This window comes from Petromyzon marinus, chromosome 43, assembly GCF_048934315.1.
Source record: "Petromyzon marinus isolate PM22_M1 ecotype Great Lakes invasive population chromosome 43, UKy_Petmar_22M1.pri1.0, whole genome shotgun sequence".
Classification (NCBI taxonomy): domain Eukaryota; kingdom Metazoa; phylum Chordata; class Hyperoartia; order Petromyzontiformes; family Petromyzontidae; genus Petromyzon; species Petromyzon marinus.
Window position 1 is genome coordinate 10,005,649 of NC_133709.1, and position 21,689 is coordinate 10,027,337.

The window sequence follows — 21,689 nt, forward strand, 5'->3', positions numbered from 1 at the left end:
CGGCAGGTTATACATTCACTTATTATTATTATTTTTATTTTTTTCACCTACGTGATTTTACCGAAAGAAGCAAAGAGTATGGGTCCTTGCAGTCACGAAAACTTCAAATCGAGAATTCCTCCTATCCATTTGGGCAATTATTTCTCAACAAATATGAAAACACAAACCGTTGTCTGTTCCGCACGTTTACTACAGAAGACATTATCATTTAAAGTTTTCGTGACTGCAGTAATTCATATTCTTATCTCTTTCGGTAAAGGCACGTTGAAGGGAAACAATAAAATAATAAAATATATATAAACTAATAAAAACAATAAATATTCTCATGACGTTTCGACCATAACACAAACGGTCATCATCAGGCTTTTCACGCCTGATGATGACCGTTTGTGTTATGGTCGAAACGTCGTGATAATTTTTATTGTTTTATATACATATTTTATTATTTTATTGTTTCCCTTCAACGTGACTTTACCGAACAAGCTAAGACTAAGACATTATCAATTAAGTGCGGGGGGGGGCGGGGCATCTATTTCCATGGCAATAAAAGAGGGCCGAGGGGGGGGGCCTTAAACCCCCAACTCAACCAGCCAATAGGAGTGTCCGTTGACGTAGATTGTAAAACCTAACACGGATAAACACCCCCCCCCCCCCCCCCCGTCCGCACCCCCTCATGCGACGCGTCGACTTCCCCCATTGGCTGGCGGGGTCCAAATCGTTCGGAGGCCGCCCGCTTAAGCGCGCTGGGAAATGCAAAGGGAGCGGAGTTCGCGGACTTGCGCCGCCTCGCGAAGGCTGAGGCGGCGATGTGGAAGTTTCAGGTGAGCGCCTTCTGTCGAACGAACGCCGTCGTTTTTCAACGTTTCGCGTCGCGACCTGCTCGCTGACTTCCACAGTCAACCCCCACCCCCCCCTCACCCCCCCTCACCCCCCCTCACCCCCCCTCACCCCCCCTCACCCCCCCGTAGCGGATGACTGTGGACGTCGAGGAAGCTGTAACGTGTTGTTGTTGTTACAGTGCGCGTACAAACAAAAAAGATAGCCCGTGTGTCGCCTGTACAGACTGTAGGGGCAAGTGCTGTTAGCGAGCAGCGCCTACGAGGGGGGTGGGTGGGCCAACATCACGCCCGGTCGTCTTTGTCTTCCCCAGTGGCGATGTTTACACATCGCACCGGGTACTCGTTTTGAGGCCGAGTCGACCTAGGGGAGGCCCAGGACCGGTTCAGATAATCGTCACCGGTGCTGGCCGTGAGCGGGAATCGAACCCGGATCGCCAGGTTCGTAGCGCAACGCGCTAACCGCTACACTACCGCTCACCAGTGACCCACCCACGCATCCACCACCCACCCACGCATCCACCACCCACCCACGCATCCACCACCCACCCACGCATCCACCACCCACCCACGCATCCACCACCCACCCACGCATCCACCCACCCACGCATCCACCATCCACCCACCCACCACACACACCCACCCACCACCACACCCACCCACGCATCCACCACCCACCCACGCATCCACCACCCACCCACGCATCCACCACCCACCCACGCATCCACCACCCACCCACGCATCCACCATCCACCCACCCACCACACACACCCACCCACCACCACACCCACCCACGCATCCACCACCCACCCACACATCCACCACCCACCCACGCATCCACCACCCACCCACGCATCCACCCACCCACCCACGCATCCACCCACCCACCCACGCATCCACCCACCCACCCACCCACGCATCCACCCACCCACCCACGCATCCACCCACCCACCCACCCACGCATCCACCCACCCACCCACGCATCCACCCACCCACCCACGCATCCACCCACCCACCCACGCATCCACCCACCCACCCACGCATCCACCCACCCACGCATCCACCCACCCACCCACGCATCCACCCACCCACCCACGCATCCACCCACCCACCCACGCATCCACCCACCCACCCACGCATCCACCCACCCACCCACGCATCCACCCACCCACCCACCCACGCATCCACCCACCCACCCACGCATCCACCCACCCACCCACGCATCCACCCACCCACGCATCCACGCATCCACCCACCCACGCATCCACCCACCCACCCACGCATCCACCCACCCACGCATCCACCCACCCACCCACGCATCCACCCACCCACGCATCCACCCACCCACCCACGCATCCACCCACCCACGCATCCACCCACCCATCCACCACCCACACACCCACCACACACACCCACCACACCCACCCACGCAGCCACCACCCACCACACACACCCACGCATCCACCACCCACCACACCCACCCACGCATCCACCACCCACCCACTCACCCACGCATCCACCACCCACCCACCCACGCATCCACCACCCACCCACGCATCCACCACCCACCCACCAACGCATCCACCCACTCACCCACGCATCCACCACCCACCCACCCACGCATCCACCACCCACCCACCCACGCATCCACCACCCACCCACGCATCCACCACCCACCCACCAACGCATCCACCACCCACCCACGCATCCACCACCCTCCCACCCACGCATCCACCACCCACCCACGCATCCACCACCCACCCACCCACGCATCCACCCACCCACGCATCCACCACCCACCCACCCACGCATCCACCACCCACCCACGCATCCACCACCCACCCACCCACGCATCCACCACCCACCCACCCACGCATCCACCACCCACCCACCCACGCATCCACCACCCACCCACGCATCCACCACCCACCCACGCATCCTCCACCCACCCACGCATCCACCACCCACCCACGCATCCACCACCCACGCATCCACCACCCACCCACGCATCCACCACCCACCCACGCATCCACCACCCGCACCCACCATACCCACCACGCGCACCCACCCACGCACCATACCCACCCACGCACCATACCCACCCACGCACCATACCCACCCACGCACCATACCCGCCCGCACGCACCCACACGCACCCACACGCACCCACACGCACCACCCCCACCCACGCACCACCCACACCCACGCACCACACACACCCACGCACCACACACACCCACGCACCACACACACCCACGCACCACACACACCCACGCACCACACACACCCACGCACCACACACATCCACGCACCATCCACACATCCACACACACACCACACACCATCCACATTCACACACCCACCACACGCACCACACACCATCCACATCCACACACCCACCACACACACCACACACCATCCACATCCACACACCCACCACACACACACATCCACCACACACACACATCCACCACACACCCACACACACCCACCACACACACCCACCACACACACCCACCACACACACCCACCACACACACCCACCACACACACCCACCACACACACCCACCACACACACACATACACCCACCACACACACACACCCGCACCACACACACACCCACACCACACACACACCCACACCACACACACACCGACACCACACACACACCACACACACACCCACCACACACCCACCACACACACACACTACGATGGTGATAAATTGACCCGTGCTGTATATAATTACAGCGCTAACTAATGCTCTTATTGCCTAACTTGGGATTGTTTTTGAAATGGCGGTGCTTTAAAATGCACGTGGGGTTTTTTTTTAGATGCTATAATCCGTCTGTGGTCGTTGTAAATTTGGTTGTTTTTGTAACTTGCTGAACCGGCGAAGTGAAGTATGGTCATGCTTACCATCGCTGTCAAACCCATAGGGTTTACCCCGCATTCTTGTACGGGGAAATTGAGTTTTAAGGTCCATACGACGCACAGCCGTTTCGATACGGGCAACATTGTTTTTGTCTATTTGTTTGTGTTTCTCCCTTATGATGGGACTTTGTTAGATGAACGTTGAGATTTATAATGCAATGGTTTGTATAAGGTAGGGCAGCGATAAGGGCTTGAAAGTAATGTGAGTGTGGGCATCCACTTATCAAGCAAGCAGCATCAGCATGCAAGATCACAGACAGTAAGCGTGATAAGTAGCATCATTAACATAACTTTTGTCTTTTGTATTTCTCCCTTGTGATGGGACTTTGTAGGTTGAGCGTTAAAATTTACAAGGGGCACGGGGTGACCAATGAAGTATGAATTGGTCTGTAATAAGATTGGCACTGATAAGGGTTTGGCAGCTATGCATTACCCCTCGCAGCCACGAGCCAGCATGGCATTACGAGGGCCCCCATTTAGCAGCGCTTTGAAGTATGTTCAAACTACTCCCGTGAGGTACAGGGCATGGGGAGGCCTTCATCTAGCAGTGGATTGTCAAAATGGGCTATAAATCATTATGTGCCCCTGACTGTGACCCTGACCCACTCACTGACCGTTATCCTCACCATATAACCCTTCACATGACTTAACTCTGAACCAAACCCTTAGCTTAACCCCAAGCCTAACCCCAAAACCCAAATGTCAAATATTCCTTTTTCTAAAACCATCGGTGGAAGTTCCACATTCGCGTGACGGGAGCCAGTTGGAGCACTCTTAATCATGTTATTGGGGCCCTTAGCGAGATGAAGGGCTTAACTTGACCGTGGCCGAATTAATTAAATAGTTTCCCCTCGACTGCCTTAAATTACTTGTGCGGAATTTTCCACCAAATAACATATGACTGAGTCACCAGGGAATGTGCCTAATCTCAACACATCTCGGAAGCTAAATACTGTTGAGCTTTCAATAAAATTATTTGGCGATCACCGTGCACGGCGTGGGTAAGTTTGTTAAAAACAAGCGCCCGTGACTGCCACGGCGTGGGCGAGGCCCTCATCCAGCAGTGCCTCTCACTGGCCATAATCCTGACCATAGCCCGAAACCTGATCATGACCCTAACTTTAACTGTGTCACCTAACCCTGACTCTAACCCTGTGAAATCAAAAGTCATATCTCCCTTCCTAGATCCATTGGTGGTAATTTCCACATTCCAACGGCAGGGGCCAGAATAGCCATACTTGTACGTGTTGCTGATCCCAAATTTGTATCCAGACAGTCGCTTAAATCTCATCCAGTTTGTAACTAATTACGCAGATTCCAGAAGTGTTCTGTGAGGGTTGGAAATCTAAAAGTCGACACAAATATAGTTGTGTTTAAGTAGACTGATCCAAATTTTTTTTTTTCATTTGGACCCCCCCCCTCACACAATTTCCTAACAACAGTTATAAAATTCCAGCTTGAGTGGAATGTGTAGTCACCCATGACATTGTGGCATTAACAGATTAGGAATCTTGTGTTGACATGTAAACATTTCGGTAAAGTCACGTAGGTAAAATAAAATAAATGAAAACAACTCAATTAAATCACGACGTTTCGGAGGCAACACAAGCTTCCGTCTTCAGGTGGAACAGTCACAGCAGAATAGCTGTATTAAGTGAAGAGCTCTGAGATACCCGAGATTATATATACAGGTTAAGGGGGGGGGGGAGCCAGGAAGTGACGTGGGTGGGGGGGGGCTAAGTTAAGCCGCCTTTCGTTATGCTGCAGGGGGTTCGGGGGAAGCCGATGGTGCGCTGCACGAGAGCGAGTACAAGCCACTGGAAGAAACGGAAATGGCTGTACAATTATAAGGCAGCTAAATTCACCATGGAAGTGGAGAAAGATGGCAAGCTGACATTCTTGGATGTTCTGTTTGAGAGGAGGCCTGATGGCTCTTTGGGAGCCATCAGGCCTCCTCTCAGCGCGCCATCGCTTCCCCCGAACCCCCTGCAGCATAACAAAAGGCGGCTTAACTTAGCCCCCCCCCACCCACGTCACTTCCTGCCCCCCCCCCCCTTAACCTGTATATATAATCTCGGGTGTCTCAGAGCTCCTCATTTGATACAGCTATTCTGCTGTGACTGTTCCACCTGAAGACGGAAGCTTGTGTTGCCTCCGAAACGTCGTGATTTAATTGAGTTGTTTTCATTTATTTTATTTTACCTACGTGACTTTACCGAAAAAAACCAGAGAGTATGAATCCTTGCAGTCAGGAAAGCCTCAAATCTAGAATGTAAACATTTGTACGTGTGTGTGTGTGTGGGTGCACTGTCGTTTTGTGCTCGATCACCTTAAAACAACCTCTGTGTGGCTGTAGGGGTGGAAAAAAACAGTGACTGTTATATGGTATATATCAGTTGACCTTGTGGGCAGCAGCTAGATCGATTGTTGGCTTTTGTCCAGCAGTGGATCGAGCATGGCTGGTGATAACATTGACGGGTGCCAGCGGCTGTACAGTGTTTAGCGCATTGTGTTACGTATCCCAGCGACCTTGGCTCGGTTTGTCAGCAACGGCCAACATCAGCGGTGAGTGATATCGGAATTTGTCCTGGGCCTCCTCTGTGTTGCCTCGGCCTGAAATGACCACGTGGTGGGCTGTGTAAGCATCAGCACTGGGGAGATAAATGTTGCTGGGCATGGTGCTGGCCACACTGCTGTTCCGGCCTTAATAGGTGCTCGCTAACAGCACTTGCTCGTACGGCTTGTAGTAGCTACATGGGAGATCTTTATCTTTGGAGCGATTGTGCTGTGGCTTGAGGACCCTGCGCTACAATCGGCAACCCGAGTTCGATTCCTGGCCACGTGGCTAGTTGATTTCTGAAACTGGCCTTTGCTGGATCAACTCTGCCTACAATCAGTACTTGCTGCCACGTGATTTTGAACATCGGCACTGGGAGAGACAAAGGTGGCCTGGTACCTGCGTGGTCCTTGACTTTCTATCTTCTCGCCGTCTCTTTCCCTGAGGGTCCTATAACGTTGCTCAATTCAAGAAATGTGTTCTTATCTGCTGTCAGTGTTCTTAGTTGTTGGCCACTTTGCAGGCCTTTGTGCCTGTGTTCATGAAATTAGCTAAAAGCATGATTGCATACTGTACGTGTGTGTTTGTTTTGGTTTGTTGCGCATGTGTGTGTGTGAGAGTGATGCAGTGCCTATGTATGTGTATTTATGGGGTAGAGTGTTGGCATAGTGGTTCGTGTGCTGCGCTTAGTAACCAACTACCTGAGCTCGCTTCCCGGCGATGGCTATAATATCAGTGGTGAGTGATATCTGAACCTGTTCTGAACCTCTCCCCTACATTGACTCATCCTGAAGTGAGTACCTAGTGCGGTGTTCATGCAGCACTGGGGAGACAGATGATGGTCGAGCCTGGTCCTGACCACACCGCCCCCTCGTGTGCCGTGCCGGCCTTCGTTGGTGCTTGCGAATAGAACTTGCCCAAAAAAAACTTGTGAAAGGCTACACGGGGGGTGGGGGATCTGAGACTCTTTGTTTATGTATGTGTGTGCACCTGTGACTGTATCATTGTTTAATCACAATGTATGTCTCTCTGTGTGTGTGTCTAACTGGTTCTACACACTCGCACACACACACACCTATGTTCTGCATCTTCTTCATCCACATCAGGACACCATTTACAGGGGTAGCAGAAAGCATTCACCACCTGTCAATTTTCATCGCTATAAAAGCCACATTTAACATGATATTTTTTTTTATTGTAGTCATCGGTGACCAGGTTGAGACCATCATCAACTCACTGCAGCGGCGCCAGCTGAGCGTCTCCGACACGGCCCCATTGTGAGCCTCCTGGGCCACCCAGCCAACCTCTGTACACACGTGCTTGTGCGTGCACCCTTCCCTCTCTCGCTCGCTCGCCACACGCGCGTACGTGCGTCCATACAGGAAGGAGAGTGTGCGTGTTGGTGAAGGCCGAGGTCGTGATGGACATGATAGAGGATTACTACAGCAAGGAAGACGGAGGCTGGCAGGTAGGGACTTTATCGTTCACCTCCCATGTGAGTCGACAAATTTTTTCACGATTCCGGGTAGCGTTGCGAGATGTTAACTACCTCGCCTGGTATGAATGAGGTTGTGGGTTTGATATCAACCCTGACGTCTGTATATTTGGAGTTTGCATGTTCTCCCCCGTGGTCACGTGGATTTTTCTCCGGGTCCTGCAGTTTTTCCTTCCACATGGCTGCTATTTCCACGTGATAAGTCACTTTGTTGAGGTATAATTTGCTGCCAGGTCGTTTCTGAAAAGGAGCTATATAGCTTCAGTGTGTCTTACCTGGTAAAATAAAAAAAATAGTTTATAGTTTTTCAAAAATATAAACCACTCATCCCTATGCCCCCCCCCCCCACTCACCCACCCCTTATCTCCCGCACCTCCCGCCTCCTGTTACTAAGGTTGGAATGCACAGAGAGATCACATGTCAACGTCGCTAGTCAACGCGATGTTAGCAAGGCAGTTTAACACGTAGGCTTTCGCGATCAGTATTATCCATAATACAGGTGTTTTGGGTTAGATCGCATAAATATAAATGTGTCGTTAAACCCGCCACCACCCGACACGGCTAATTAGTGAGGTTTGTCGCGTTAACAAAACATGCCAATTGGTTACTAGTTCAGCAACGCATTTGTATCGCATTGCATGTTAGTGTGTTTTAATCCCTGCAATGTGGCGCTGACACCCCCCCCCCCCACCATGCACATTCTAAAATCTCCCCTGCACAGTATCCATGCCGCAAGCTGCGCTCCCGTTGAGACGGCAAAGGGCTTTCAGGGGTCCCGATCCACTGGTTGAGAAGCGCTACGGAATTAATTCCAAGTCGTGGATCGGAGATTCCCCAGCCCTGGTGTATATCGGGATAAACGGGGGTCTCTATGTGTGTGTGTGTGTATATATGTCTGTTTATGTGTGTCGTGGGGAGCGACCCGGATTCAATTCCCACTCACGGCAAACACCAGTGACGATTATCTGAACCGGTCCTGGGCCTTACCCTAGGTCGACTTGGCCTCGAATGAGTACCTGGTGCGGTGTGTAAACATTGCCACTGGGGAGACAAAGAGTCGGTCGGGGCGTGGTCCTGGCTACCCACCCCCTCGTGTACCGTGCCTGCCTTCGTAGGTGATACTCGCTAACAGCACTTGCCCCAACAGTCTTGTTAGGCTATAGGGGGGGAGGGGGGGGATCTTTATCTTTCTCTTTATGGGTGCAATTCCCTATCCAGGTGGTGAATGTGAAGAGCAATCCCAACCGGCAATCTCACGGGGCAGCCCCGGATCCGGAGGGTGAGGTCCTGAGGCCCCTCCTGATTGGCCAAAGCAACGTCCTGCAGCAGTTCCACGTGGAGCAGGTGGGTGTGAAGAGTCCCAAGTTGACAGGCCACAATCAGGGACGCAGTCCTAATGGCGATGCTGGTGATTGGGCCGGCAAAGGCGCAGTCCCTACAGTTGCCTGGCTCGCGCCACTGCTGGCGGAAGGGCCTCTACTTGAGGCAGCTCTCGAGAATATTTGGGTGATCGGGAATTGATTGTTAATAGGTTTTAACAAGTGCTCGTTAACAGGATTTTACCCCGATGGTCTAAATACCATACACCGGGGCTAATAGTGTACGTATGAGAGTGTGTGGGAGCAGTAGCGTAATGTGCAGTGCTACGAACACTGATTTCGATTCCCGCTCACGGCCAACACCATTTGACGATTATCTTAACTGGTACTGGGCCTCCCCTAGGTCGACTCGGCCTCAAATAAGTACCTGGTGCGATGTGTAAACACTTCGCCACTAAGCAGACAAAGGCGACCGGGCGTGGTGCTGGCCACCCACCCCCTTGTGTGGCCGTGCCGGCCTCCATAGTTGCTCGCTTTAGAAGCACTTGCCCCAGCAGTGGGTTAAGGCTGTGCGGGGGATCTTTGCCTTTGTGTGGAGCAGCTCTCGCGCCACTTGCCCCCTCGCACTGTGGGTTACCCGTGGCAACTCAAGTACGGGACGGCAACGCACGGCACAAGCCTGCGCACGCTTTACCGCACGCTGGCGCCGCTCAGCTCGCCCGTCCTGCTCACCGTGCAGGACACACACAAGCAGGTGTGTGTGTGTGTGTGAGAGACGGGACACACACAAGCAGGTGTGTGTGTGTGTGTGAGAGACGGGACACACACAAGCAGGTGGGTGTGTGTGTGTGAGAGACGGGACACACACAAGCAGGTGGGTGTGTGTGTGTGAGAGACGGGACACAAGCACGTGGGTGTGTGTGTGTGTGTGAGAGACGGGACACACACAAGCAAGTGGGTGTGTGTGAGAGACGGGACACAAGCACGTGGGTGTGTGTGAGAGACGGGACACAAGCACGTGGGTGTGTGTGAGAGACGGGACACAAGCACGTGGGTGTGTGTGTGTGTGAGAGATGGGACACAAGCAGGTGGGTGTGTGTGTGTGTGAGAGACGGGACACAAGCAGGTGGGTGTGTGTGTGTGTGAGAGACGGGACACAAGCAGGTGGGTGTGTGTGTGTGTGAGAGATGGGACACACACAAGCAAGTGGGTGTGTGTGAGAGACGGGACACAAGCAGGTGTGTGTGTGTGTGTGAGAGACGGGACACACACAAGCAAGTGTGTGTGTGTGAGAGACGGGACACAAGCAGGTGGGTGTGTGTGTGTGTGAGAGAGACGAGACACACACAAGCACGTGTGTGTGTGTGAGAGACGGGACACAAGCAGGTGGGTGTGTGTGTGTGAGAGACGGGACACACACAAGCAAGTGGGTGTGTGTGTGTGTGAGAGACGAGACACACACAAGCAAGTGGGTGTGTGTGTGTGTGTGAGAGACGGGACACACACAAGCAAGTGTGTGTGTGTGAGAGACGGGACACACACAAGCACGTGGGTGTGGGTGTGTGAGAGACGGGACACAAGCAGGTGGGTGTGTGTGTGTGTGAGAGACGGGACACAAGCAAGTGGGTGTGTGTGTGTGTGAGAGACGGGACACAAGCAAGTGGGTGTGTGTGTGAGAGAGACGGGACACACACAAGCACGTGTGTGTGTGAGAGAGACGGGACACACACAAGCACGTGTGTGTGTGTGAGAGACGGGACACAAGCAAGTGGGTGTGTGTGTGTGAGAGAGACGGGACACACACAAGCACGTGTGTGTGTGTGTGAGAGACGGGACACACACAAGCACGTGGGTGTGTGTGAGATGGCCCTACCGCGCTGGTTAATCCTAACAAGGGTGAAAACGTGTAAGTTAAGTCCTCGCTTTAACACGCGGTGTCCACACTACTAACGCATTTCGCTGTTACGCGGTTCTTCCATTGGGGAGCACTTTTTGCACAACGCGTAAACGTGCCCCGTTACAACGTGGACCGTGCACCGTCATAGCACAGAACGCATCCCGTTATGACGTGGAACACGCCCCATTATAGTGCGGAACGCGCACGGTTACAACGTGGATTCCGAGCAGTGGACAACAAACTACTTTCTTGAGCTGCGTGGTTGAGCGGTACAGTGATACAGTGCGTGGAATGATACGGTAACGCGGCGGCGGCGGCGGCGGCGGCGTGCCCTCGGTAATTTGCCTCTCGCCATCTGTGTGCGCGTAGTAAATCGTAAAACCACAGTGTTACATTATCTATTGGGAAATAGTTTTCGCCTTCCGCGTGTTTCGCTGAGCGCGGCATTCGTACAGGAACGCGTCTGTGAACCACGTTCAATGAGGGCTCGCTGCTTGCTGTTCTCTCGTTGTCCTCCGACCACAATTTTGGCTTCTCCGGAGTCGGCGGTCTCAAACCAAGGCGGCACCACGTGCAACGCGGTGATGCTTTACGCACGCGGCACACGCGGTCACGATGGGAGATCGCTGATCTTGCTCTGTTGCAGGTGTTTGGGGCCTTGGCCTCGGAGCCGTTCAAGGTCAGCGAACATTTCTACGGGACCGGAGAGTGCTTCCTGTTCACCTTTAACCCCGACCTCAAGGTGAGGTTCATTGAGCTGCGTGGCTAGTTTTGAGAAGCGGCATTGGCCTCAATTGATGGTTCAGCGAAGTGGATTATCGCGTGAGAATGTTTAGCAGCCAAATGCTCTAAAACGCGTGATGTTTATTGTAAATGTGGAGGGGAAAACCGGAGGACCTGGAGAGAAAAACACACATCCACGGGGAGAACATGCAAACTGCAAATACACAGGCGTAGGGGTTGGGATGGGATGCCTTACGAACCCGAAGAACCCGAATTGAATTCCCGCTCACGGCCAACATCGGTGATGGAATATCTGAACCGGTCCCGGGCCTCCCCTAGGTCGACTCGGACTAAAAATGAAAACCTGGTGCGGTGTGTAAAACATTCGCAATGGGGTGTGGGGGAGACGCAAGCCACCGGGGCGTGGTGCTGGCCAGCCCAACCCACTCGGGTGCCTTGCCGGCCTTCGTAGGTGCTGTTTGCAAAAACAGCACTAGCTCCCAGCAGTCTGTTGAAGGCTACACAGGGGAGGTGGTCCTTTGCCTTTGTCGTTTAGGTTTACCGCTGGACCGGAGATAACACGTTCTTCATCAAGGGGGACCTGGATTCACTTGGGATGGGAAGTGGAAGGTGAGGGAGTCTTGGTGTTTTATTATTCTCATTCTTGTGTTACCCAATTGTGTCCCAGTCTGCCAGTGCCCATGCCTTCATGTCATACAATGTGTACATCATCGAAGTGCATTCACATCTCTGGACGCTTTACAGGTTGGAGTAAATTAGTTTTAGCTTATTTGATTTGCTGCACGGATGGTGATCCCGTTTAGCCAGTTTCCGCAGCTATTTCACACGGGAGAGGACACCCAGAAAAAAAAGACAAACACCGTCAAGATTGCAGAGAACGAGTACAGGGTCCTTAAGCGACTGCACCACGGTGGAAGGAAGGTAAAGGGGGGGGATGGAGGAGTCAGGGCAGGGAAACGAGAGAGAGCAACACCTTTGTACAGCTTGGGTCAAAGCAAACGGGGCCAACGGGACCAGCAGCTCGCTCATCATCCCCTCTGCCCCCGTCCCTCTTCCCCGTCTCTCGTCCCCCGTCCCCCTTCCCCCGTCCCCTCTCCCAGGGGAGCGTTTGGCCTGTGGCTCGACTCGGACCTCTACCACGGGCGCAGCCACCACTGCGACACGTTCGGCAACGCTCCCCTCTCCACGCAGGAGGACTTCTCCGTGAACCAGCTCGAGGTGTGGGCGTTCCTGTGACGGGCGCAATCCTTGCTCCGATCGGGCCCCGACGCCCTTGGACTCTCCCGTGCGCCCGCTCGGCTGTTGCCGCACACAGGACCACGCCACTGCAGTGGTGCAGTGTGGGGGCGGGCGGGGGGGGGGGGGGTGGCGGGAAATGGGTGGGTCGGTGCATTATCTAGTTAGCTTATATAGTCAGTACGATGTATTGTCAGTGAGTGACTGAATGAATGGCTGATCCTTCACCAAGTTCTCAATGGCCTAAAGCCACAGACCGTTCTAGTGAATGGTTTTGAGGTTACTAAGTCCGTGCGCATACATATACGTACAACAACAACAATACAACTACAATGACAGAACAACAATAACAGCTGCCGTTCACCAGGCAGTGGGGGGGAACATCACCACAGCACTTGTGCAAGGCTCAGTGAAACTTTAGGCCACTTGAATACGTACGTACAAAGACAACGATTACCCCATTGCAGGATTTTGGGACAAGTGCTCTTATCGAGAACCTATTAAGGCCGGCACGGTAATACGAGGGGGTGGTGTGGCCATCACTACGCCCGGCCATTCGTGATGTTTACGCACCAGGTACTCATTTGAGGCTGATGCAACCTAGGGGAGAGCCCAGGACCGGTATAGATAATCGTCACTGTTGTTGGTGGCCATGAGTAGGAATCAAACTCGGGTCGCCGGGTTCGTAGCACAGCGCTACACCACTGCTCCCCACACTTTCCCATACATACGCACACGCACGCGCATGCGTGCACAGGTACAATTGAAACGCGTAGATTCCCGTGTCTACATATACGCACAAAGCAGATACACATGTGCCTACAAACATATGTTATACTTTATATGTAGCCGATAGTTAATAACGATACTTCTAACCATAGGTTAGATCAACTAGACTTTAAAAAAATATATTTATTCCAGCGAGTGATGGTGTTATGAGATGCTTCTATAACCGTAGGTTAGAACAACTAGACTTAAAAAAAATGTTTATTCCAGCGAGTGGATGGCGTTATGAGTCGAGCAAGCAGGTGGGCGAGTGATAGTAGTGGCTGCTAATCGATGAATATATAAACGTCGATTAACATTTGCTGATGGGTAGCGAGCGGGGAGTTGTGATCCAGGGGTCACCGGGTCAAATTGACCTCCCAGTGCGACGGTTGAAACAATGGGACAAGTGTTTTCCTTTTCTTCAGTCGTCCCCCGACCTCGGTTCGCTCAGAAGTGTGTGAACGAGTTTCACCAGAGTTAGTCGATTGGCAGGTCACGTGCGGTGTTGTAAAGTGTGGGGTCCTCCCATCTCTCCTCAGACGTCGGACCTGTATGGTAGAATAGGCCGAGAAATACCCTCCATAGTGGCTGTGGAAGAGGGTTTGTTGGCGTTTAGCGCCCGTGGGTTGGAGAGTGAAGCGTTTAGTTGACGCAGTATTATTTTTTTCAATTATATTTTAATTCCAAATTTTCTTCTCAGCTTTGTGGCACCAGACGGGGAGCATCTGTGTGGAACTCACAGAGCAGGGCCTCGCCCCCCCCCCCTCGCCTTCCCCCACCCCCCCGCCTTCCCCCACCCCGTGTGTTAGGGCACAGCCCACAAGAAGGGAATATTTAGCAAAAACCTGAGATCATTTCAAGTGGCCGCACGCTTTCCTGCCACGCTTTTTTTTAATTTTGTTTCCGTGTTGAGCGCAGAATCCACATTGGACGCGAAGCTTTTGACACCATCAGCTCGTTAACTCTTGGGTACGGTGAACTACAGTATCCATAATAAAGGTTTTTTTGGGTTAGATCCCGTCTATATAAATGTGTCATTGAACCCGCCAACCGCCCAACATACAGCCAATTAGTAAGGGTTTGTCACGTAAACAAAACGTGCCAATTAGTGACTAGTTCAGCACACACTGGTTGTGTGCTGGAGAGTAAACCCACAACATTTACAATTCTGATACAGTGATGTTTCGCCGATAATTATAACCAGCCTCATCAGGCGACAACCAGAATTGCGCGGATATCCTCCTGTTTCGGTCTTAGAGGGATAAATGCGGTGTCATTACTTGTGAGCCAAGCAATTGCTGAAGACCAGAGGGGGAGGGTTAATGTATGCATATAAATTACTATGGATGTCTGTTATTGGTTGGGTTATTAACAGTTAATCAGCATACGTAATGTTTGTATATTGTGTGTACATTATGTATGTACATTAATCCTTTTTTATTTTGGGTCCAAAAATCTCAATACCTGTTATTGGCTTCTCACCGCCACCAGTGTTAAACCAAGCTACAGTATTTTTTACAGTGGTTTTATTTTATTTTACCAGGAAAGGCCCACCGAGTTGTGTCGCTCTTTTTTCTAAGAAGCGACCTAGCCATCACAAATTATAGCTCCAAGGAAGTGGCTCATAATGCAGACATTTAAAGCAGCCAAAAATGCTCTTAAGCACACATTGATTCTAAAATGTGGAGGGAAAACCAGAGGACCTGGAGAACAATCCACGTGGCCACGGGGAGAGAGAGAGAGAGAGAGAGCGAGACGCAAAAACTCCAAATATACAGCAGCAGGCTTAAGGGTCGGCATCGAACCCACAACCTCCTGTACACCAGGCGAGGAAGATGACATCTGGCCAATGCGGCAGCCAAAGCCCAGAATCAGACCCCAGATGCCATCGGTGGCAGCCCTACAGAATCGGAATATTTATCCTGGAGGAATCCAATGAGCTTATTAAGCTCTTTTTTTTTTTCCCACAGATGTCCAGTCGTACGTTCGGAGGCCTGAGCCACCCGAAAAGTCGCGCTATTTACCAGCGATCAAAGCGATCAAAGCTTCGTTCCAGATTTGGGCCAACTTCATTTTTGTACGACAGACAACGGGGCGACGACCGCCTTAAAAGTTGCCACGGTTACGCAGTCGCAGCTCTTCGTTACGTGGAACGCACACGCACACACGTGTACGCGCACACACGTGTACGCGCACACACGTGTACGCGCACACACGTGTACGCGTACACACGTGTACGCACACACACGCACCGGGATCTTAATTCGAATCGCCTCTATTAACGCAGACAGCTTAATCTTAGTTTGTTGTCCTTCCCTCGCACCTCCGCCGATTCTCGCTGTTGGATACGTACGGTGCGAAAGAAATTTCAACATACACGAACATAATCGCTTACCGCGTCACGTGGGGACGTGTGTAACAATCATCGCGCGCGTGCGGCGTGCAACGAGTTGATTCGAATGGGAGGAGTCGATTGGTAAAAGCGGATAGACGGAGCGTGGGTTTGGGGCGGAGTATTACGAGGACTTGAGTTTGGGAAACCGTGGCGTTGGGGGAATGTGACCAATAGGTGGTGCTGCACGACCCCCCACCCCTTCCATTATACACGTGGCCATAAAGAGCCAATCGAAAGCGAGAGCCGTACATTTAGCTCGCTGCGAGAAAAGGGCAGGAATTGGTGTGGTGGTGGGAGGTGGAAAGAGCTGAACATTCGTTAACTCGTTTTCACTGAAACTGAAAGGGAATTGTGATTTAAGCATTGGTGGGAAAAGCTGAGCAGCGCCGCAACTCCTTTTATTTTAGCTTTGAACATTTGCTTCATTATTTTCCCCCCCCCAATGTTATCCCGATTTGTCGCTTTCGGCGTTACGTCGTCAGTGGCACCTCTCCGTGTTGGGGAGCTGCCCCCGCGGAAAGCGGACACCTGGGGGCTACTGCTGGCAGTCGTAGCGACCCCCGGCCCACGTGGGAGACTGACCGCGATCGCTATCCCCACTGCGCTGTGCGTGCGAGGGTGATGTCTGTCGCGTGGCAGCCCACACCCGTATATAAACTGCAACGTAACCAAATCACGCACGCAACGTCTTTTCGACGCGACGGTAGCAAAAGGCTTTTTGCCGCACCATTACATTTCAGAGCGGCGCTCGCTCCCCCCCCACCCCCGCCTGCGCGCGAGCGGGTTGATGGTCCTTCGCCGTAGAATTTTGCCCGTGTTGGCCGTGAAGTCGGTTGTTGTCCACCGTCCCGGTTCGCGTTCGGTTGCATCGTCGAGACGATCGGTTTTTTTGTGTTTTTGGTTGCGATTTGAATTCCCTGAGGGTCTTATTTTTTTCCTTTTTTTCCCCCTTGCCTTCCCGTAACCCTGGCATTGCCGGTGTGCAGCACGCCTGCGTCGCTTGCGCGGAGTGACATTTCCGTAAGAAACATTCTAAATAACATCCATTCCACGTCCCGTCTCGTACTGCCAGCAGTCGCCTATTTCAGAGTGCAGAAGGGGCACGCTCGAAATCCAGCACTTGGGAAGGCGTGGCCGGTATCGGTGGTACCCACACAAATTCGTTAAAACTCGCCGGTCGGAATCGAGTTGAGTGATGTCCATCTGTTACAGGGATTTGAGCGATAGCCCCATCGCACGCGTGGGATTTCTCCGGGGGGTATTCTTGTGTTCCATGCGTATGGAAACGCTCATTAACCCCTTTCCCGTTAACCCAGACGTCCTGCAAGTTGCAGGGTGGGCGGGCGGACGTCTCGTTCGCCGCGCCCAGCCCCGCAACGCGCGAGCGGCTCTGCGTTAATTCTACGAAGAGGGGCGTAGTAGTGCCGCTGTGTTTTTTTATATATATATAAAGACGTCGTACTGTACTCGCAGGCAGAGAGAAACGTGGCGACACGATAGCTGGCGCCAAAACTATGCCACTCGCCCTCCCGCATGGACCTCTGATTCCATTGGGAATCGGTTCGGTTTCTGGGGACGTAAACGTGCGTAGCCGGAACGGAAACCGATGACGTACACAAAAGGGTTAGTGGAGTTGGCCAAACATCCCAATGTAGGGCCACAGAACTTGGGCAATTGTCGGCGCCTGTTCTGGCTGCCTTCCTCCGCTCATCTGTGGTTGCCCGCGCCTCTGAGTAAAGCTTTACTCTAGGAATCATTCTCTACAGTATGTACGTATGTTGAACTTCTTTTTCCACCGTACATGGCCAACTGTGCTAATCTATTAATAATTCGTGACTCGAAATGAACCATTCTCTACTCTATGAATCATTCTCCACTCTGAGAAAGAGAGAGAACGCAAAAAACTGTGCACGTGGCAAAAGCCTAAATTATCTTACAAGTTCTTGGTTCTTTCGGTAAAGTCACGTAGAATGGAAATAAAATAATGAAATAAAATAATAAAAATTCTCACGACGTTTCGGCCACAACACAAGTGGCCTTCTTCAGGTGAAGAAACAGGTCTATCAAGAAGACAGAACTTGAATGAACGCTGTTAAGCAAGGACAGTCCTTGCTTAACAGCGTTCATTCAAGCAAGGACAGTCCTTGCTTAACAGCGTTCATTCAAGTTCTGTCTTCTTGATAGACCTGTTTCTTCAAATGAAGAAGGCCACTTGTGTTGTGGCCGAAACGTCGTAAGAATTTAATTCTCTTATTTCATTACTTTATTTCCATTCTACGTGACTTTACCGAAAGAACCAAGAAGATGAATCCCTGCAGTCACGAAAGCTTTAAATCGACATTTATCTTACAAGTTGTCTTTCGTACTGCACGGTGAGATTAACGACATGACGTGTGGATATAACATCGACCCCCGCCGTGCATTCGATAGTGGAAGTGGTCGTGACGTTGTACCACAGTGTTGCCCTTCGAGGATCAGTCTAACACGACCACTAGAGTGCGCTCTCTGTCTCTAGCAAGCGTGTGGACGAATGCTAAACTTATTAAACCATTTTTATTCTACCGTGTAAGGCCCCACTGAGCTGTGTGTAGCTCTGTTTCAGTAGCGACCTTGCTATCACCAATAGCTCAACGAAGTGGCTTATCATCACGTGGACATTCATAGCAGCGGCCAAATACTCTAAATGCGTGATGTTGATTCTAAATGCGGAGGGGAAAAACTGGAGGACCCGGAGGAAAAAAAAATCCACACGACCACGGGGAGAGAGAGAGAGAAAGAGGCACGCAAACTCCAAATGTAAAACGGCAGGCGTCAGGGTCGGGTTCGAACCCACGACCTTCTGTACACCAGGCGAGGCAGTTAACATCTCGCCACCGGGGACGCTCCCGCCGGGCCTACTAGGAACCCCGGGCCTAGCTCCACGCCTCGTGGGTCGCGGTCGGACGTTGGAATCGTCATTTTCCCTGATTTTTGTTTTACGTGTTTGAAGTCGGTTGCAGTATTATAACAATAATTATTTCAAAATTGGGTTTAAAATGAATTGAGTTTATGCCCGCACAGCGTGGGGAAGGCATCGCCCAGTAAATTTACAAGAGGGCTCTCTCCATGTACCATCTCATTAAATCAAGTTTAATGTGGTTTCAACCCTCGTCCCGTCCCGCACAGAACCCTCGTCCCATCCGAAGCTGCAGTATCGCCAGATCAATTTGTGTCATCTCTCTTTCTATATGGAGGAGGCGGAGGCTGTGTTAAGTGATGCATGATGTTGGGTTTTCTTGTTGTCTTTCAGTATTGGATTGGACGGATTTTGTTGTACTCTTGCTACGTGTACTTAGTAACACAAACACGCGCTTAGCACCCCCCCCGCCCCACCCCCTGTTTTTTTATACTAATATAATTTAATCGTATTGCTATATTATTTTAACTATTGTTGTTACGGTAGAGAAATGAATATTGACACGCAACCACTCGACATGTAGAGGCGTAGATGCGCCTTCGCTTCTGTTCTGAGCTCGCCGTTTTGGTTTGTAAATCGATTCCTAAGCTCAGCATTGCGGTGGATGTAGCGGCCTCTCGTGGTTGACTGGGTGGGTGGGTGAGCGCGGGCTTCACGTTTAAGCACTTAAGCAAATGAAAATTACTTTTTTATTTCACCAGATAAGCGCACTAAGCTGCACAGCTTTTTTTTTTTTGTCTCCAAAAGCTACCTGGCCGTCGCAAACGATAACGGCTCAACGAAGTGCCCTGTCATCGTCGTGTGGAAATTGAGAGCAGCAGCCAGATGCTCTGAACGCGTGATCCTGATTTCTAAATGTGGAGGGGGAAAAACCGGAGGACCCGGAGAAAAATCGCACGCGACGACCACGGGGAGGGAAAGCGACGTGACAACAACTCCAAATAGACAGCAGGCGTCGGGGTCGGGATTGGACCCGCAAACTCCTGCATACAAGGCCAGCCGGTTAACATCCCGCCACAGTGGCGCCCCTTGGTGGTTACGGGCGCGTCGTTTGACCGTACTTGACCCGCACTGGTGCGTTGCGGGGTTGGCGAACGTTTAAGCGGGGCCAGGGTCCAGGACGGGTTCCGATTTCGCTCGGCCACTGACGTTGACCCTGGCCAGGAATCGAACTCGTGTCGCCACCGTTGGTAGCGCGGCCGCGCCAACCGCCGACCCCACCGCTCCCACGCCACGCAGAAGAAATGCGCTCGCTTCTACGCCCACCCGCACTGGGCATGGCGTGGTGGAGGCCACCATCTAGCAGTGGATTGACAAAGGGGCTGCACGTGATCAAAGTGGGGAGGCGTAGGGGGGGAGGGGGTGGTGGTAGTGCAGTGGCAACGGCTCACATCAGTGGCAACTGATATCTGAACGGATCCTGCCGCCCGCCACTCTCCACCAGCGCCTTCGTCAACCCTCATTGACCTGCGTGGTGAAGTATGGTCAAGCACCAGTGGTGGACTGATCAGAAACTAAACCGAGCAAAAAAAAGATTTTAAAAGAAAAAAACAATTGGGAAGATATCTTGAATTCACGTATTTTTCCAAAAGTTATTTTATTCCAAAAAGTATTTTTTTAATATATATATTTTCAAAAGTAACCATCTTTCACGAGTTGCGCTTCGGTTTAGCGGGGTAAACGTTACATGGCAATCACACGTGGTGACCTGTACCCCCAGGGGTCGATTATAAGATTACTTTGATCATTGATAACGGCGTTCTTCATCGAGAGGCCCCGCGGCCCACCGGTGGCCTTTCGTGCGCCCCTTCCTCCTCCCCCCCCCCCCCCCCCGACAATAAACAAATATTGAAAGCACCCACATCATAATCGCGCTTCTGTCAAACCCCCAATGGTTTCAAATGTGTGGCGACCCTCGCACGCCGATGTTCTTATCGGTGAAAGTGCTCCCCGCTGAAAATGAGTAAAGATTGAGAATGAGTTTTAACAAAATAACAATTACACGGTATAGTCACGCCTGTCAACCCCTTATCAATGCCCTACCTTATGACAGACCAATGCAGACCTTATTAGTCGCCCCCGTGTCCCTTATAAATCTCAACGTTCATCCTACAGAGTCCACATCACGAGGGAGAAACACAAACCCTCAAAATTAGTTTTGTTTTCTGCCCGTATTGAAACGGCTGTACGCCGTATGGACCCTGCAAACTCAATTTCCCTGTACAAAGAAATACGGGTAAACCGTATGGGTTGACGGCTTTGTATAGTTGCGCGCAGATTTCTCATGGGGCGCCATCCGCAGCCACGAGGGAAGAGGGAAAAAATAATCACGGAATGGAATCGCGCGGCCCGTGAATCCGCGACGTGGTTTGATCTTCACAGTTCATGCACTTGGCCGGACGTTCCGGACACGGCCGCTCGGAATCGATGGAAGTGACGAGAATGAGACGTGTGCGTTCAACGAGAGATGGAACAAATGAATGATTGAAATAAAACTCCCGTTATTTTTATACGGCACGTTAAACAAAAAGAAAGATGTCACGTGTCATTT

General features: G+C 52.0%; 1 protein-coding gene across 3 annotated transcripts; it reads left to right on the forward strand.

The window, feature by feature from the left end:
- Positions 1-703: 703 nt before the first annotated feature.
- Positions 704-20,984, forward strand: LOC116951562 (oxidation resistance protein 1-like). Of its 3 annotated transcripts, XM_076073817.1 has the most exons (8): positions 720-821; positions 1,151-1,277; positions 7,711-7,796; positions 9,042-9,167; positions 9,744-9,896; positions 11,686-11,781; positions 12,319-12,392; positions 12,884-20,984. In XM_076073817.1, the coding sequence occupies exons 3-8, from the start codon at positions 7,749-7,751 to the stop codon at positions 13,017-13,019; spliced, it is 633 nt and encodes a 210-aa protein (XP_075929932.1). In that variant the 5' UTR covers positions 720-821; positions 1,151-1,277; positions 7,711-7,748; the 3' UTR covers positions 13,020-20,984. The 3 variants fall into 3 exon arrangements, with proteins under 3 accessions (XP_032826169.2, XP_075929932.1, XP_075929933.1); XM_032970278.2 differs by lacking the exon at positions 1,151-1,277 and having other exon boundaries at positions 704-821; XM_076073818.1 differs by lacking the exons at positions 720-821; positions 1,151-1,277 and adding an exon at positions 5,899-6,336.
- The last annotated feature ends 705 nt before the right edge of the window (positions 20,985-21,689 follow it).

What these genes read in the sequence shown, in the direction of transcription:
- LOC116951562 (XM_032970278.2), top strand. Translation starts at nt 7,749, where the DNA reads ATGGACATGATAGAGGATTACTACAGCAAGGAAGACGGAGGCTGGCAG. An exon ending in AGGAAGACGGAGGCTGGCAG is followed by an intron (nt 7,797 to 9,041) that starts GTAGGGACTTTA and finishes TTCCCTATCCAG; the next exon opens with GTGGTGAATGTGAAGAGCAA. An exon ending in CCTTTAACCCCGACCTCAAG is followed by an intron (nt 11,782 to 12,318) that starts GTGAGGTTCATT and finishes TTTGTCGTTTAG; the next exon opens with GTTTACCGCTGGACCGGAGA.